This window comes from Neofelis nebulosa, chromosome 15, assembly GCF_028018385.1.
Source record: "Neofelis nebulosa isolate mNeoNeb1 chromosome 15, mNeoNeb1.pri, whole genome shotgun sequence".
Lineage (NCBI taxonomy): Eukaryota > Metazoa > Chordata > Mammalia > Carnivora > Felidae > Neofelis > Neofelis nebulosa.
Window position 1 is genome coordinate 16,923,486 of NC_080796.1, and position 18,389 is coordinate 16,941,874.

The window sequence follows — 18,389 nt, forward strand, 5'->3', positions numbered from 1 at the left end:
ATGCCCCTTTAAAAGGAAGAAAGGAAGGGGCGCTGAGAGCGGCTCAGTCGGTTAAGCGTCCGATTTCAGATCACGTCATGATCTCATGGTTGATGAGTTTGAGCCCCGCATCAGGCTCTGGGCTGACCGCTCTACAGCCTGGAGCCTGCTTCAGATTCTGTGTCTCTCCTCTGTCTGCCCCTCTGCTGCTTGCACTCTGTCTCTCACATCGTCTGAAAAAATAAATAAACATTAAAAAAAAAAAATTTTTTTTAAAAAGGAAGAAAGGAAAACAATCACAGCCACAAGTATGCATTGGAAGGTACCAGGAAATTTCCTTTCCTGCTGCCAGTCCTGCCCTAGAGTCCTCACATCTGTAGCTGTGTGGCTGAAACGGGAAGGGGACCCTTTCCTTGGGCCCCAGAATGCCCTGCTCTAAATAAAAGAAAGATCTGGTCCCTACCGATTGCAGCTTGTACACAAAGTGAAACATTGTAAAAATAGCTACTCTTCTCAGAGTGACTACTAAACTGTACAGATTGAGGAAACCGGGGATCAGAGAGGTCAAGTGACCTGTCCAAGGAAACTCAGCAAGAAAGTAGCGGAGCTAGAATACAACCCTCAATCTGTCTCTGAAATCAAGGTCTTTGCCCCCCGTTGTTCCATTCAGTTTGATGAACTAGAAAATACTTGGGCATTCGGGCTGTTAGTGTTTTAGAAAGTCAGGCTTTAGAAGGTTCTATGATAGGAAGAAGGTCATGTTTCTAAGACTGGTACCCGAAGCAGCAATCGAAGGGCCTGAAAGACCCCCCGGGGTGGTGTTGGGATGAACAGCAGAGTCAGGGCAGCTCTCCCTAGTGTGAGCAAACTCTCAACTTGTTTCCTTTATGGGATTCTCCGTATATGTCCCCTTCACAGGGCCCGCTGCCTCTTGGCTGCCCAGAGGGCTGGGACAGCGCTGGGGGAGGGCTGCTATGCTGGGTCTTCTGGGAATCGGATGTTCAGGATCTTGGCCTTTACTCTATTTAACAGGAACGGGGAAAGGCCCTTTAGCAAGCAGCTTGTGGGAGCTGACATTCCCACAGAATCCAATGCATCAGTCTAATCAGGGGAAAAGAAAAAGATTTCACTCCACAGGGAACCTGAAAATCTTTGCTTGGATTTCTTGTCCTTCCTCCCCAACCCTACCCCCCCCACCCCCACCCCGCCCTATACTCAGATGAGAGACGGATAGATTGATAGCGGTTTCCTGAAAATGTGACCGTGCACGTGGAAAAGAAAGGCGAAAATAGGAAAGGTGGTCCTGTCGGTGCCACCCTGAGCGTTGCCACAGCTCCCGTCTGGGGCCGTGAGAGAGCACGGACGCCTCCACAGTCCTCTCGCTCCCACGCCAGAACGCCAGGAAACCCAGGTATGACATGAATGCAATAATTTAAAAAAAAAAAAAAAAAAAAAAAAAAAGGAAGAAAGCAACAAGGATGCACGAAAAAGAAACAGAAAAGAGGGGAGAGGAAAGGAACAGAAGAACAACTTTAACTTTTAGAGCCAGAAAAAGGCATGTGAAAGGTGGGCGAGGTTGAAAAGGGCTGGGACCCGGGCAAAGACCGGGGTCCGGCGGAAACTTCGCGAGGAAGAGGGGCCAGGCGGTTGTCCCATCCCCATGTTTGGGCAGATTAATGGAGTCGCGGCTCCCTCGCCCGAGTCCTGCCCTGGGAGGGGACAGTATCTGTTTAGATTTGCGTCTAAATTTAAACCCTGATCGCCGGCCTCCCTCCCCCGCTCCCCACCCCTTCCCCCCTCCCCCCACCCCCGGCCTCCCCCTCCCTCGTGCTCTCGCGCAGGGCCGGGCCGCCCGCAGTCCCGAGCGAGGCAGCCGGCGCGCCGCCGCCCCCTTGCCCTGCGCGCCGCAGCCCCGGCCCGGCGGGCGCGGGGAGCCGAGCGGACAGCGAGCGCGGCCGCCGCGGAGCCGGCACCTGGAGGCCATGGAGGTAAAGCCCCGGGCGCAGGGCTGGGGGCGCGGGGCTGCGGCCGCCCCTCCAAGGGAGGGTGGACGCGCCCCGGAGCGCCCCGTGCTCCCCGGGAGACATCCCCCCCCCCGGGGCGGCGGGGGGACCCGAGAGGGAGCGCGCGGAGTGGGGGGGGGGGGGGGGGTCGAAGGTCCCGTCCGGGGGCTCCAGGTGTGGGGTGTGGACCTCCGGGCTTCAGAATCCAAGAGTGCGGTGCAGCCGACTGCGTAAACGCGCGAACGCGTGGGCGAACACTCGCACGGAAGCCGAAGCCCCCGAATCTGCAGAGAGGACGGGTACTGAAAAGGGAAACAGAACAGGCGACGCGAGGCACTTCTGTGCCCGGCTGTGGGCTTCCCTTTTCCACTGCAGACTGGCCTCTTACAGAGAGTCCTCTTGCTTGTCAAGCCCCAGTCTGTCGCATGTCCTTTCAGAACTTTCCGAGAAGCTCCCCTCGTGGGCAGTGAAATGGCACCGTTTCTGGTACACGCGCGAGTCCCCTGCATGTCCCCGCCGTCTGAGGTGTGCTGGCCGCGTGTGGGGGGCGCACCCCGGGGGAGGCTCTCCGCGGCTCCCTTCTGTGCGTGGGTCTTTCCTGGCGCCGTTCCGGCCTCAGTGGGGTCCAGGCGCCGCTGTCCTGTGCAGGAATGCCCGCTGGATTCCCAGGTCCCTCCCTTGGCCACATTTGGAGGCGTCCGTAGATTTCCCCCTTGAAATGGAGACCTGACCTTCAGCCCTCAGCCAATCTTAGCAGGACAGGGCTTTCAAAAACGATGAAAGGAGAAGGTGCAAATGTTATGTGGCTTCTAAGGTGATTCCCACCCACATTCACCGCTGGAAGTGCGCCTGCCAGGGGTGCCACTCCCACCCGTGTTCAAAACGAAAACTGTTCCTCCTGAGGCTGGCAGCGACAATCAACTCACAGTTTTCTCTCTTCCCAGCTCCAGGCTCTGTGCAGGAGCCCTGGCTGGCTGTCCTAAGCTAGACTCTCTGCTGGGCCTGCCTCTGTGACTTCTCTGCAGGGCTGTGGGTCTGTCCGGAGCAGCCATCCCGCGTTCAGGCATGCAGCTCGACCGGTTGTCTTCAAGGAACAGGGATCATCTTCAGGGAGCCTGCAGAGTGTGGGATGGACCCTCCGTAGCAACATTTGCAAGTCAGGGAAACTCAGGCAGATCAGGGCTGCGGAAGGGTGGCAGGGAACTCTCGGCAAAGCTCAGCAGGTGGTGTTCACAGGATTCTCTCCGTTGATACGGCCTCAGGGCAGATCAGGGCTAAGGAGGGAGATGCCCCCCCCCCCCACCCCGGGGCGCCTGGGTGGTCAGGCAGGGTGAATGAAGGCTCCTAGAGAAGTTGCTTGAGAAGTGGGTTCCCTCAGGGGCACCTGGGTGGCTCAGTCAACTTCCACTCAGGTCGTGATTTCAAGGTTCGTGAGTTCGAGCCCCATGTCAAGCTCTGTGCAGACAGCTCAGAGCCTGGAGCCCGCTGTGGCTGTAATTCTGTGTCTCCCTCTCTCTCTCTGCCCCTCACCCACTCGTGCTCTGTCTCTCTCTTTCTCTCTCTCAAAAATAAATAGACATTAAAAATGTTAAAAAGTGGGTTCCCTCCTCTGGGAGAGTACAGGGGGCCTCAGGCCCTAGGCTAGAGGTTCAATATGATGTAGGACCTGGCTCATTTCTTGCAGAAATGGACTGGGGATAAGAGCAAAGCACGCTTTAGGCTTAAAAGCATGTTGCCGCTTGAGGGCCAAATGCGTGTGTGAACTTTGTTCTGGGAAGAGGTAGAGGGACTCCTTCCACAGAGGCACTCTCTTCTCCCTCAGCTGAGGAAGGAATGGTGTGCGGGGAGGGGTGGGGAGGGAGGCCCCGAAATTCTCACCTGAGCAACTTCCTGTGTGGCTTGGGGCCGGTGTTGGGGGGGGAGCCCCCCTCTCTGTGCCCCCCCTCCCGGCTCCAGAGATGCGTAGTGTAGTTACTGATGGGGGAATCTCACCAAGATGGGGGGTGTGGGGGGTGAGGGGGGATGAGAGGAATTGCTCAGCTAGCCAGGAAGTCTGTCAATGTGCCCTGCTTTTGAAGTTTCTTTGTCAAAACGACTGAAAAAAGAACTTGGACTGCGGGCCCTGGAAAAGGAAGTAAAGAGGAAACCGAGAGGCTGGGGAAGTGACAGTTCTGAACCAGGAAGTAAATTTTTTATGGGGGGTCATGGTATGCAGGAGTGGGGTTTGGGAACTCCTGCCAACTCGCAGAGTAAAACCCTCTTTTGAGAGATGAGACTCCCTTTTGAGCTTGAAGGCACCACTATACTTGGGGAGAAACTGAGTTATATTAGCAGCATTAGGAATTCAAGTCAGACCAACAGGGCTGACTCAACATTCATTCTCTAGAACCCACTTGCCTATTAGAAGTCTTTGGCGAACCTTTTCTTTTTTTCAGTCACTGTTCCCATTATCGACAGTCTCAATCATTACTTCAGCCCTCATTAAGCCCTCTGGAATAAACAAGATAAAGATGGGTTTTAAAAGCTCACACACAGTCCGGTAGGGGAGATGGGACTTACTAGACCCCATCGTGGACGCAATTTTCAGATGGGTGAATGCCAAATGAATGACTACTGCAGATCATAAGTGCTACAGTATTCCGATATTTCGAGGTGAGACTTGACAGAAGCCTTGAAAGAAGGGTGGGTGGTGAGGAGGAGAAGGCATAAGGAATGGGTACAGGGAGAACATGCCAGCTTTGTTCAGGAAAGTAGGCCAGTTGGCTGGAGAGGAAGGTAGGGAAGCAGTGAGAGGAAAAAAAAAAAAAAATGAAAGTAATAAGATAAAAACCACAGGGCCTCCGAGTTTAGTGGATGCTGGCCAAGTGGGTGAGTGGGAGCTGGAATCCAAGCCATCTGGAGGAAGGGGTTACTTTTTCTTCCCACAAAGTCTCCTTGTCTCGCTGTGCCCCCAAGGGGTGCCTTTTTCTAAATCAGACAGAGGCCAGCTGCAGGCCTCAAAGGCCAGGTAGTGGATGGCCCCGGGTTCTGCTCCATGGACAGTAGGAAACTGCCGGGCATTTAGTAAGATGGCGGCCGGGAGGTTGCAGGGATGAGTTGGCAGAAATGCCAGTTCATTGAGTGACCAGGGGAAGTAGGCTGAGAAGCTTCTCTGAGGGTCCGCGCCCAGAGTCTGACTTCGAGAGACAAAAAGGATGGAAACGATGCAGGGGTGAAGACCCCGTGTTGAAGGAGAAATGAGAATTGACGTCTGGTGTGTGAGCTCAGTTAGCACAGTGCCTAGAAGTATAATCATCTCATTTCTCAAGAGAAGTTTGCTTGGGAAATGAATTAACAGCCACAGGGAACTCCTTGACCTCTCTGTCCGCGGCTCCAGTGTCTCCGCCTCGGGAAGCCTTCCCAGATGCCCCCAGGGTCGTCGACCTCGCTCTCAGAGCACTTTGTTCAAGCTGCATTAGAGTCCTAGGCCGACTTGGAACTGCCTGCCCACCTGGCCCTCTCCCTGGAAGGCCCAGCAGACCGTAAATGGTTTTTGAATGAGGAAATAAATAAATGATTGATGATGGGAGAGAGATCGGATTTTGTAATTTAATCTTATTTGTTTTAATTTATTTTTTTTTTTACATTTATTTATTTTTGAGAGACAGAGACAGACTATGAGCAGGGGAGAGGCAGAGAGAGAGAGAGAGGGAGACACAGAATCGGAAGCAGGCTCCAGGCTCCGAGCTGTCAGTGCAGATCCTGACACGGGGCTCAAACTCACAAACCGCGAGATCATGACCTGAACCGAAGTCGGATGCCTAACTGCCTGAGCCACCCAGGTGCCCCAATGGGATTTTTTTTTTTTTTAAAGCAAGGTTCAGGTATATTGGTTTTGGGATGCCCAGCACTCCATGAGAAATACAGGCCTCCCAAGATGCAAATGCGATTCATTTTTAGAAGAGATCGTAGGTGACATCACTGTGGATAGGAGCCCAGAAGAGAGAATTATATAGTAAAGAAAGAGCTGGAGACTTAGGACATCTACGTTAAATTAATATCCTTAGTTGTTTAAATATAAGTTGCAGGACCTATCAAATAGCCTGAGAGTGCTTGCAAAAAGTTTAATTTTTACAGACTAAATGCTTCACGTGTTCAACTAATAGTAGACACGGGAAAATTAAACTTATCTCCCACGGCCATATGTCTATTTCGTTGAACAAATGAAAGATTTCGTCTGGAACCATTAAACTTTATTGCCACTGAGCAAACAATGGATTTCTAATTTAGATGGAGACAGTTAATGAGCCCTTTTCTCTGAGGCAACTCCACGTCCTTCCCAGATATTCTTGGTTATTCGTCCATTTATTCCATATTTACTGAGCATTTATTGCATACTAAAGCTTGTGTTTGAAATGTTACCTGTGGGGCTGTCATATCTTTTATCCTTGCAGACTGTCAGTAGCACGATGATGAGAGAAAGAGGGAGGTACAGAGTGTGTGTGTACGTGTGTGTGTGCCTGTATATATATATATTTTTTAACCTTTATTTATTTATTTTTGAGACAGAGACAGAGCATGAACGGGGGAGGGTCAGAGAGAGGGAGACACAGAATCTGAAACAGGCTCCGGGCTCTGAGCTGTCAGCACAGAGCCCGACGCGGGGCTTGAACTCACGGACCGCAAGATCATGACCTGAGCCGAAGTCGGCCGCCCAGCCAACTGAGCCACCCAGGCGCCCCAGTGCCTGTATATTTAACGTATTCCGTTTGTAACCTGCTTTTTCACTGATTTTTTTTTTTATTTCATTAAATTTTTTTTTAACCACAATTTCACCAACAGCCTTTGCTGGTTTTGGACTCCCCCTCTCACTGAGCCATATGTTGGCTGCTGGCTGGAGTTTATGGGTCATAATCAGGGACCGCATGGCCTCTGGAAGCTGGGGTTTAGCTCGGAGGACTTGTGGGCATGCCCCCATAGCCCCACATTTCTGTCTGGCTCCCAGGTGCTCTGTGGGACCCACAAAGTTACACTGGCTTCCACTTAGCTGACACCTTTCATTCAAGGGGCTGCAATGACAGCGGGAACTTGGGGCAGTCGAACTGGAAGGGCCCAGGCCCGATCACAGGAGGGGTGAGTGTGCATTCCTGGGAGGGAGTCAGGTTTCAGAGCCTGATCCGCAGGGAGCCTCCTCTGGGCAAGGCGAGCGGTTCCGTGGGAAATCTGAACGCTGGCGGCTCAGCAGCCCGGTAATCTTATCAGGGCCACAGGGGAAAGCATTTTGGTTCCAGAGAAGTCTGAAGGCAGCCCTGCCTTCCTCTAGTATTAGTTTTAGGTTTGCAGCCAGCTTGACCAGCCCTACTCCACTCACTACAATTGAAACATCTCAAGGCTGTGGGTGGAATGAAACCATCTCTCGGCTGTCCCCCCTCCGCGCCTCTTCACCCCTTCCCCCCCGCCCCCCCCATCATAAGGGAGGAAGCCGAGACACTGAGGTTGCTGTTGGACCTTTGGAAAGCCAACAGCAATGCTTCTCTCGTCTGGGGAGGAGTGCAGCCTAAGCCTTGAGAAGTACGATCGTCAGTTTCATCACAAAAGCGATACCACTTCATGTTCGGCCTTCGGGGTATCATACAGACATTTTTATCTCTGTGTGCAAAAGAGGACAAACGATACTGCGGACACAGTGCTAGGGCTTGGTGGCCGCCATCAACCTTACTGCCCTGAGGCTCTCCAGGAGCTCACCTCCTGAATGGATCTACCTGAGTCAGACCGGCGAGGACACTGCCCTTGTACCCTGGTCGTTTGGGCAGTGAACGCCCCATCTTCTTCCTTTGGGGGCCTCCTGGATACCTGTCTTCCAGGGGATTGTGGACAATGACGGCTGAGCCTGTGAGGCTCCCCTGTAAAGGCTCATTTGGATGGGTCACATCCTTTTCTGGGAGAAGGGGCTCCAGCCACTGCAATCACAGCTCCAGTGGCTCCCTGGGAAGGTGATGTGGATGTGTAGGACGTGTAGGAGACCTTTCTGAGATGCCATCAGAGCCCATCCTTAATGGATAGTGTTGGGGCCCCCGAGCTGGAAGCACTGAGAAATTCCGAACACCAGAGTCCGACATTCTCTCCAGCCAAGAAACTAAGTGTCTGCATTGCCAGACGTCCCCAGCCTTTTGTTTGGAACCTGCTTGTGCCATATCAGGACCACCCTCCTGGCCTCGGGGTAGCAATCACAGCTCTTTCCCAGACTGGATGTTCTGTAATCGATCCCTACCAATTCACAGGACACCACACCCTCGCTCTTTAATTAGGCCAGGCACTGGGGGCACAAAGATAAAGGCCTCACCCCGCCCAGCCTTGCAAAACTCAGGTCTGGGGGCAGGGCGAGCACCCAACAGTGCAGAACTGAGGTTTGAGCTGCCAAGCACCCAGGAGAGGCAACGCACCTGGCCTGAATTCAGGGGGACTTCCTGTGACAGACCGTTTCTGAGTCTTGAGACATGAGTAGGAGTCTTGGTGCACAAAATTGGGACAAGTGTTCCAGTGAGAGGAAGTGACAAGAGCAAAGTGTTTGGTGCTGGAAACAGCATGGTGTGTCTGGGGAACCACCTGCCGTTCGTTCCTGGAGGATAAAGCGAGATAAAGGTATTTGCAGTTGGGGGACAGGATGGGGTTACAGAGAAATGTAAGTTACAGTTCCCGCCTTAAAGGAGCTCTCTTCTATTTGGGGAAACAAGACGTACACACATGACATAACATAAAAAAAAATTCAAGATAGTGTCTTGGTAAGGTCTCAGGTGTGTAGGAGTTCAAAGGCAGCCTCTCTAATGGGAGCCAGAGAAAACTTGCTTCCTCTGCCGGGGATCCCCCCACAAAGGTGCAGCCTCCTGGCGGCCCTGGGGGTGCTCAGCCATGGGGATTTCAACCCAGTGACGAGCGTGCTGTGCCCCAGGCCTGCACCTACACACTCTTGCTGAGGAAATCCATATGAAACGGGCTGCGGGCCCCAGGGGAATGCCTTTGGTCAGGCTCACCAGAAGTCACCCCCACGGCCCTCTTTCCTTCCCCAACAGAAAGAGGCCTCTGGGACAGGGCACCTGGGTGGCTCACTCCGTGAAGCGTCTGACTTTGGCTCAGGTCATGATCTCACGGTTTGTGAGTTTGAGCCCCGCGTCGGGCTCTGTGCCCGGAGCCTGCTTCAGATGCTGTGTCTCCCTCTCTCTCTCTGCCCCTCCCCTGCTCATGCTCTGTCTCTCTCAAAAATGAATAAACTTTAAAGAAAAAAAAGAGAAAGAAAGAAAGACAAAGAAAGAAAGAAAGAAAGAAAGAAAGAAAGAAAGAAAGAAAGAAAAGAAAGAAGGGAAGGGAAGGGAAAGAAAAGAAAACGAAAAGAAAAGAAAAGGAAAAGAAAAGAAAAGAAAAGAAAAGAAAAGAAAAGAAAAGAAAAGAAAAGAAAGAAAAGAAAAGGCTTCTGGGAATAACCAGGCTCACAAAAAACCTCCTTGTCCATTCACACCTCTACCTGCAACCCCTCTCATTCTTCCCACTGTGGCTGTTGTGGCCGCACAGTGTGTGCATGTTCTAGAAAACCAGCGTTTACCTTTGGCCCAGGGCAGTGCAGGGACAGGCAAGGTGGGCCCAGCAGCAGCCGAGCATGTGCATCGCCCCGGCTGGACCCAGCGACACAGCACAACAGAAACAGGAAGCTGAGCTTGTGGCTGCTATTACGAAAGCCCAGCACCCACAGCAGAGGTCACTAAGAATTTACGTGTCACAATATGACACCCAGGGCTTCAGGCGCCCTCGGGGCCTCCCCTGCAGGCCCTCGGGGCCTCCCCTGCAGACCCTCGCCCAGCACATGAGCTAAAGGGACAGCTCTGCCAGCATGAGGGGGTGGCCCCCACGTCACCTCCCCCCCCCCCCCCCCCCCCCCCCCCACAAAATACATTCCCAGGCTTTGGGTCTCTGGCTCATCTTGCTCTTGAGGTATGTTTTGATGGATCAGGGAGAAGTTCTGAGCAACCACATCGATGTCAGTGTGGGAGTGCCTACTAAAATACAGAGGTTTTGCCTAAGTTTATCTTTTTTTAGTCCTCATAAAGACCCACCACATCTGTTTTCGTCGGTGTGGTTCAGTTATGTCTAGAAGGTGACGGTAGTCTGGAAGAGCCAGCCCCCCCATTGGCCCCTGTTCTTTGTCCTGCACTGGAGAGGCTCTGACCGCCCCCACAGTGCCTGTGTGCTCACGGGGAGACCACAGGCCCCTCAGCCTGGCCACTCCTTCAGCTCAGGGCCAGCATACAATGGAGGCCAGGTGGCTAGGCCTGGGGCCTTAAAGGTCGGGCAGAGATTTACTCTGAGACCTTGCTACATATCGGAAAGATTTGCGAAAGGTTCCAGTTGTATCTCTGGGTGAAACTAGCCTAAGCGTCTATGGCCAAAAAAAAAAAAGGAAGTTTAAATAAAAATTCAGTTTTAGGGCTTAGGGTTTTGAGAGCAAGAAGGAATGTTAGCAATCTCTCCCGTTCCGTTCATTTTAGTTTTTTTTTTTAATTTTTTAACCTTTATTTATTTTCAGAGAGAGAGAGAGAGAGACAGTGAATTTTCAGAGAGAGAGAGAGAGAGACAGTGTGAGTGGGGGAGGGGCAGACACAGGGGGAGAGAAAGAGAATCCCAAGCAGGCTTCACGCTGCCAGTGCAGAACCCAGCACGGGGCTTGAACCCACAAAACCACAAGATCGTGACTTGATCTTGTCAGATGCTTAACCGACTGAGCCACCCAGGTGTCCCTATTCCGTCCATTTTAAACATGAGGAAACTAAACAGAAATGCTTGACCGATGGTCATGCTTAAAATCAGTTAGTGGCGGGGCACCTGGGTGGCTCAGTTGGTTAATCGACTGACTTCGGCTCAGGTCATGATCTCGCGGTCTGTGAACTCGAGCCCCACGTGGGGCTCTGGGCTGACAGCTCAGAGCCTGGAGCCTGCCTCATATTCTGGGTCTCCCTCTCTCTCTCTCTCTGCCCTCTCCCGCTCATGCTGTCTCTCTCTGTCTCTCAAAAATAAAATAAACACTAAAAAAAAAATCAATTAGTGGCAAAATCAGACCTCCGCCAAAGGACTCTGGGTGCTCAGCGCAGGAACTTCCCTTGTACGGGGCACTGCACATCCGTGTGTTGAAATCAGCTCGTAATTCCTTTCTTGCCTCCCCAGTTCTGTGTATGGTCTACGTGCAGGCAGCGGTGCTCAGTTTCCTAGGTCATACCCAGCAAGCACCATTAACTCTGGGAGGGACAGGGACAGGAACAGCTTTTATTGTCATTGTTCTAACCCAGGAGCGCAGAGATTGGGGGGGGGGGCGGTGCTTGGAGGCCCAACCCCCCCAGGTGCAGTGCTATTCCCTTGTTCTCCTAGCCTCCCTCGAGGGGTCTTCCTGGGAAAGCCCCTGGCCCCTGTTTCCCAGTCGTGCCCAAATCCCCTCCCCTCCCCTGAAGTGAAGTATGCGGGAGAGGAACCGGGTTCCAAGCCCCTGTGTTTTCAGGGGCGACGAATGGGAGGCCCTGAGAGCTGCCGACGCCCAGGCGACAGCAAAGCGCCCGAGTGCTGCCCACGTGGGGGTCTAGAGCCCGTGGAGATGGCAGATAGAAGAGTTTGCTGGGACTGCCACAACGTGGCTGCAAACGAGGTGGCTTAGAACAACAGGGATGTATCCTCTGGGTTCTGGAGGCCAGATGGCTGCAATTGGTGTCCCAGGGCCACATTCCCTAAGGAGGCTCCGGGGAGTCTGTTCCCCGCCTCTTCCAGCTCCTGGCAGGCGCCGGCTTCCTTGGCTTGTGGCCACTGCAATCTTTGCCTCACGTTCACGTTACCTTCTCCTCTGTGTGTCTCTCGTAAGGACATCTGTCATTGGATTTAGGACCCACACTGATAATCCAGGGGAATTTCCCCATCTCAGAATCAATAACCCTTTTACTAAATGAGTTAACATTCCCAGGTTCCAGAGACCGTGGAGTGATCAGATCTTCTTGCAGGGTGCCGTGTAGCTCACTACAGCGGGCAACTTGCTGTCCGTTCTAGGGGCAGGGGACTTGGGGATTGGCAGGGTGAATCCTTGGTTATTGCAAGCCACATTGGGACAATACCGCCTCTGTCACTGCCCTTGAGTGAATTACCAGTGAATATTTGTTGATATCTGTCATGTGACCAATTTCCTGCCTCTCGGGTAGCAAGACCCACATCGGGGTGGATCGCAGCCACATTTCTTTCTGGTCAGAGCCACAGTTGGGAGACGAGGTCCACAGGGTGCCATGGGACATTGCCATGGAGCTATAAAGATTATCTCCCCCTGGTCTGGTCTCTTTCCAATGAGATAAGTGTGGTATTAGCTGGCTGGGAGGAGCCACTTAAGATTATCCAGGATCAACTCCACATTCAGAAAGGATTGTGCCAACAAGATGATAAAATTGCATTTTACAAGATGTCATTTGATATTCTGTTATCAACTACCTGTTCATTATTCATCCCTCTATTCACTGAGTTGGGGACATGTTTTGAGTGGCTACCAAATGGACATTAACAAGACATTAACAAGACAATACCTGCTCTCAAGATCCATAGAGCTTGGCAGTGGAGAGGGCGCAGAGGTGGAAGAAATGATACAAAACTGTTTGATTGGCTCTGTAAAGGCAGTGAGTAAGCAGTTTGGTGTCACACGTGATGACAGGTAATGGTCAGGACAGGCTAGTGTGTGTCTGTAAAGTGCAATTGCACAGTCTTAGCGGCTGAAGACAGCACAGGTTTCTTTCTCTCACGCTACGTGTCGGTTAGGCGTTGGGGTGGGGGTAGGGGCGCCTGGGTGGCTCAGTCGGTTGAGCGTCCGACTTCGGCTCAGGTCATGATCTCGCGGTCTGTGAGTTCGAGCCCCGCGTCGGGCTCTGGGCTGACAGCTCAGAGCCTGGAGGCTGCTTCCGATTCTGTGTCCCCCTCTCTGTCCGCCCACCCCTGCTTGTGCTTTCTCTGTCTCTCTCTGTCTTTCAAAAATGAATAAACATTAAAAAAAAAAAAAAAAGAAAAGAGTTGGGCTGGGGGTTCTGCTCCGTGTCCTTGTCCTCCCTCTGCGACCCGGGCTGATGGAGCAACTTCCATATGGAACATTGTCAGTTGTCCTGGCAGAGGGAAGGAAAGTTTTGGAGGACTGGCACCGGCCCTGGCTCTGGCCGTACAGCCACACTCAACCCCGGGACTGGGGAAGAGCGATCCTCCCATGTGCCCCCATGTGCCGGGAATGAGAAGAGTTAGGAATGTGTCGTGAACACCGTCCGTGTGCCTTGGGGTCTTACAGGACTTCCAGAGGAGACGAGATGATCCATGAACTGGGTCTGGAAGCAAGACCGTGTCTTTCACGCTGGCAAAGGTGTAAAGCCTGGGGAAGAACACTTACCTGTGCCGCTCACGCTCATTCCCTGGGGACTTACACACCTCATGGCTGGAGATGTTTCTCCCCGATGAAAACGAAACCTGCTTCGCAAACACAAAGAATGTTTTCAGTGATTTTAATTCCCCTTCATGCTTTGGAGCGTGATTCGGAGCGGCAGGTGGGTTTGGAGGCAAAGTCATGGGGCGAACACACACCCCCCGTTTCTGTAGGAAAACGGTATCAGTGAAATAAAACATGAGCCATTAGGTGCAACTGTTTGTAGTGTTTCTCAAAGAATAAATGAGTTAGGGGCACCCGCGTGGCTCAGTCAGTTAAGCGTCAGACTCTGGCTTAGGTGGCGATCTCACGGTTCGTGAGTTCGAGCCCCCCATCAGGCAGCCTGCTTCGGATTCTGCCTCCCTTTCTCTATTCCCCTCCCCCTCTTGCACTCTGTCTTTGTCTCAAAAATAAAATAAACATTAAAAAAAGAATCAAGAGGTTACAAGAAAAAAAAATAATAGAATCGAAAAGTTTCTCAAACATCTTAGCCCCGGAGCAGCCAATTCCACCGACTGTGCCACCAAGAGTCACTGCTTGCAGCCACCCTTGCTGGCTCGGAAACGCTCCCCCATAGTGAAGAGGGAAGCTGTGCTTTTTTTCCCCGCATGTAGTCACAAAACACGCAGAGTTACAATTTTTCCCATAAGCCCTTCCTTCTGTGTCTAAGGAAGGGGTGAGTGAAAGCCTAGAAATATCACTGGAATCAGGTGGTGGAATTTGAAGGCAATGGTAGCAACAGGCCACCCTCTGCCCTCGGTTCCCCCTTGGGTTTCCTTTTCTGAGCACCGCATTTGGGACAGGCCAACAGGGATGCTGTGTGGACGACTAAACCAGGAAACCTGAGTTCCGGGTCCACAGTCAGTAAGTAGCTTTAAGGTCCTGGTTGGTACCTCCGTCTATAAAGCTTGTGCCCGCTTTACCTACCTTAGAGGGTTCATTTGAGAAGGAAGTAAGATCATGTGTGATGGAAAAAAAAAAAATTATGAAGCTGCCTTGGAACATGAAAACATCCCATGGATATAAAGTCATGGTGGCATGGTTATTAATATTTGTTACGTGGATATTGTGAAAAATTGTAACATCCCTGAGCGTGTCTTCTGTAAGAAAGTTCTGGTGTTCTCTTTGCCTAATGGGAGGCGGCAGAGGGAGTGCAAAGAAGGGGATATTGGCGTCTATGAACACAGCTAAGACTTCCCCTGAAGGCCGGAAGATGCATAAAAAAGATCCTGGTCTGTGTAATGGTCATACGGAAAATGTTTTCCAATTCTACCATGCTTTTTTAACATTTACTTATTTTTGAGAGACAGAGAGAGGCAGAGCATGAGCAGGGGAGGGGGAGAGAGAGAGAGAGATAAAGAATCTGAAGCAGGCTCCAGGCTCTGAGCTGTTTGTTAGCACAGAGCCCGATGCGGGGCTCGAACTCACGGACCGTGAGATCATGACCTGAGCTGAAGTCGGACGCTTAACCGACGGAGCCACCCAGGCGCCCCAGCTTTCTTTTTAAAGCACGCTCCCTTATCTCTTCAACTAAGCAGTAAGCTCTAAGAATCCTCATCATTGGCCCTAGTAGCCTACAATCAGCACAGTATGTATTCAACACACCCTTTTGAATGAAGATCGGATTGCAGGCTTCACATCACCTCCCGGAGAGGCAACGACGTGGCATAAGGGTTAAGAATACACACACAATGGGGCGCCTGGGTGGCGCAGTCGGTTAAGCGTCCGACTTCAGCCAGGTCACGATCTCGCGGTCCGTGAGTTCGAGCCCCGCGTCAGGCTCTGGGCTGATGGCTCGGAGCCTGGAGCCCGTTTCCGATTCTGTGTCTCCCTCTCTCTCTGCCCCTCCCCCGTTCATGCTCTGTCTCTCTCTGTCCCAAAAATTAAAAAAAAAAAAAAAAAGTTGAAAAAAAAAGAATACACACGCAGGAGCCACACAGCTGGGTTCGAGTCCTGACTTTACCAGTTACTAGCTTGTGACCTCTCTGTGCCTTGGTTTTCCCATCTGTAAAAATGTAAGAGTACCTACACGATTGGGTTGTTAGAGGATTCAATGAGTTCATATTTGCGTCAAGTGCTTAGAACAGTGCCTGTCACATAGTAGGTTGGACGTGATTGCTGAATAAATGAGTAGATTTTTAAGAGAACGGCCTCCCTCGCTTTTGGTGCAGCTTTGGCTGGGACCCAGGAGAGACAAGAGGACATCTGAAGTTCTCCTCCGGCCCGAGAGTGCGTGACTCCCTGATAGCGTGTGTGTAGAGGGGCGCACAGGGCCTGCAGACCTCCGCTGGTGAATCTCCCTGGGGCCTCTGTAAGAGGCTGGTGCTTGGGGCGGTGCTGGAACAGCAAATCCAGGCCGCAGGCTCGCAGGACAGCCAAGGCCTGGAAAGGAGAAGGGAGTATCATTGGCTCAGTAATTATATTTCAAAGAAAGGGGTGTGGGGACAGGAGACGGCACGTGTGTTTGGTAGGTTCGCCTGGTAGGACAGTGAAATGAGGCAGGACCTGGGAAGGAGAGAGGCTGACCATCCTACTGCTTTTCTCCCCCTCCCTCCCTCTCACTTACCTGGGTTACGCCTCCCCTGACCTGTCCTCGCCTTCCACACCTGCTCGGGAGGCCCCTGCTGGGGAGCAGAGGCTGCTGGGACGTATTTGGAAGTTCATCACTCAAGCCAGAACCCTTCTCAGCGGACGTCAGTCCTGAGCTTCCGGCTGGGTTGAAGGAGTTGAGAGCTTCCATGTGCCAGCCAGGAAATGTTGAAATCTCAAAGAGTTGCGTTACTTGTGGTACGAAGGATTTTTCGGCAAGATGAATTCGGAGCGGGACGAAGTACCTTGCCCAGAGTGTAGGGGGCCACACTTCACCCCTCAGGGTTTTCCGGCGGGATGTCCCCAGGGCTGGGCCACAGGGCTCTGTCCTGAGCCCTGGCTTTGCGAAACATGTTTATTCATGCCTTTGATGAAACACTGGGGAGAATCCAGATGACCCCCAGCCAGGATAGTTAATACACGCTGCGTGAGGTATTCAAGTTCAAAATGATTTATATAGGATGGGGTGCTGGGTCCAAACAGACCTAACGAAATTAAACAGGGATGAATGTAAAGTCCTGTGCTTGGTGTTGGGAAAACGTGCGCCAGGCCAGGAGAGGCCGCTTGGTCCGTCATCCCACGTGTGTTTAGTGGGCCTACTAAGTAGGTGCTGCCTCGGTCCCTCCTCGGAGGGAGTCACACATAAAGGCAGGATCTCAACCACCTTCCTACCGGGGGTGGGAGGTGACAGGATGCATCGGCACATAAGTGCAGGGCACAGGGTGTTATGTAAGTGACAAGATCACGGGACCGGGGGATTTTCTCAGAGACTGGTGCTGTGCACGAGGCTTCAGGGGAGGGGTGACTTCAGAGCGGGCACTGAACGCGAGGAAGGTTTTTTTAAGCAGGTGGCTGTGGTGCAGGGACGGGGAAGAAACGGTGGTGCGGAGCTAATGTGACGAGGAGGAACGAGAGACGTGCGTGGGCAGCCATGAGTAGTACCTCAAGTGACCGAAGTGGAGGGTCTCTTAAGGGAGCGCGCGTGTGTGCACACACGCACGAGTGTGCGTGCACGTGGGGGTGGGCAGAGGTGGGGCTGGTGGAAAGCTAGGATAAAACTAGACTGTGCACCTGCTGGAAAGACAACACTGGTAATGTGGGCTTTCTTCAGTGGGAAGTGAAGGTCCTGGGGGGGGGGGGGAGGGGGACTCCCAGGGTCAAAGGGGCGCCCGAGGGCTTATTCATCTGGTCCCAGCGCACAGGGGGAGGGTGGGGAGACTCTGGAGGGTGATGTACCAGCTGAGGGGCTAAAGCACAATGAGAGGTGGCCTTGAGATTGGAAAGGCCAAGGAGCTGCAGAACAGATGGAAGGGGGGATCCCCAGTATTTGGTATTTCGTTGGAAGCAGCCTCGGGGGCAGCGGTGAGAGAGAGAGCGATCAGAGCGACTGCACGTTCCATCCAGAGCAGCGAGAAGAATGTTGCTAGTTTGGCAGGGGAGAGGCTGAGTTTTGGTTGAGGCACCGGCAGGACATTGGGAACCGGACATTCAGAAGGTTCAGTGGTCCCCTGCACAGAAATAGTCTCTGAAGCAGGGGAGGTAAAAGCCACTGCAAGGAGACAGTGGCCAAGGCCATGGGCAACTCTCACGTTTGAGGAACACCAGGAGATGAATAAGGACAATGAAAGAGCGCTTTAATTCACATGCACAGGGTTGGGAGTTTTGTTTGTTAATGTTTATTTATTTTAAGAGAGAGAGAGAGGGCAAGCAGCGGAGGAGGGACAGAAAGAGGGACAGAGAATCCCAAGCAGGCTCCACAGCTGCCAGCACAGAGCCCCACGTGGGGCTCAGACTCACACACTGTGAGATCATGACCTGAGCTGAAACCAAGAGTCGGATGCTTAACCTACTGAGCCCCCCGGGGCCCCCCCAGTTAACTGACCATCAACTTCATGTAAACGAACACAGAAGAAAAAGTACTCCATCTCAGTCTTTCTCTCTGTACCCCACCAATGTAGGACCTGGAGTTTTTATCCTGCACAGGAGGCCTCCCTAGGTCTCTCCTTTGTGGGGTTCCATTTTCCTTCCCTTAACTGTCTCTCAAGCTCAAGGAATGGGGGGCCTCCTCACCTCTCAGCTGTGACCCGGGGGCTGGGATTGTGATAGCCAAGAGGAAGAGAATGGAGGGGGAGGGGACAGAATTATTTATTCAGTGGGCAGAGGGCTTTTAAGTGCTGTTTGTGGCGATCAGGCTACAGACCCCACATCAGAGAATCCATAGACCTACAGCCACATGTTGAGAAGGTCTGAATTAGGATGTTCTTGGTATTATTTGTAAAACAATGCTAAAACCACAACCAACAAAAAATCCTCCCAGAAAACCCTAGGACGTTGTGTTCAGGAGTTTTCACTTTAGCTTTAAACTGTTA

General features: G+C 52.4%; 1 protein-coding gene across 4 annotated transcripts in view; it reads left to right on the forward strand.

Annotated features, from left to right (window-relative positions):
- Positions 1-1,750: 1,750 nt before the first annotated feature.
- RCSD1 (RCSD domain containing 1) overlaps positions 1,751-18,389 on the forward strand; it is a 74,075-nt gene continuing 57,436 nt past the window's right edge. For 3 of the 4 annotated variants that reach the window (XR_009254386.1, XM_058701613.1, XM_058701614.1), the window contains exon 1: positions 1,809-1,967. Coding sequence is in view for 3 of the 4 variants with exons in the window: in XM_058701613.1 (XP_058557596.1) it covers positions 1,962-1,967 (6 nt within the window). In the remaining variant the exon portion in view is untranslated. Of the gene's footprint in view, positions 1,968-13,299; positions 13,553-18,389 lie in introns of all 4 variants that reach the window. The other variant, XM_058701615.1, reaches the window with a different exon arrangement.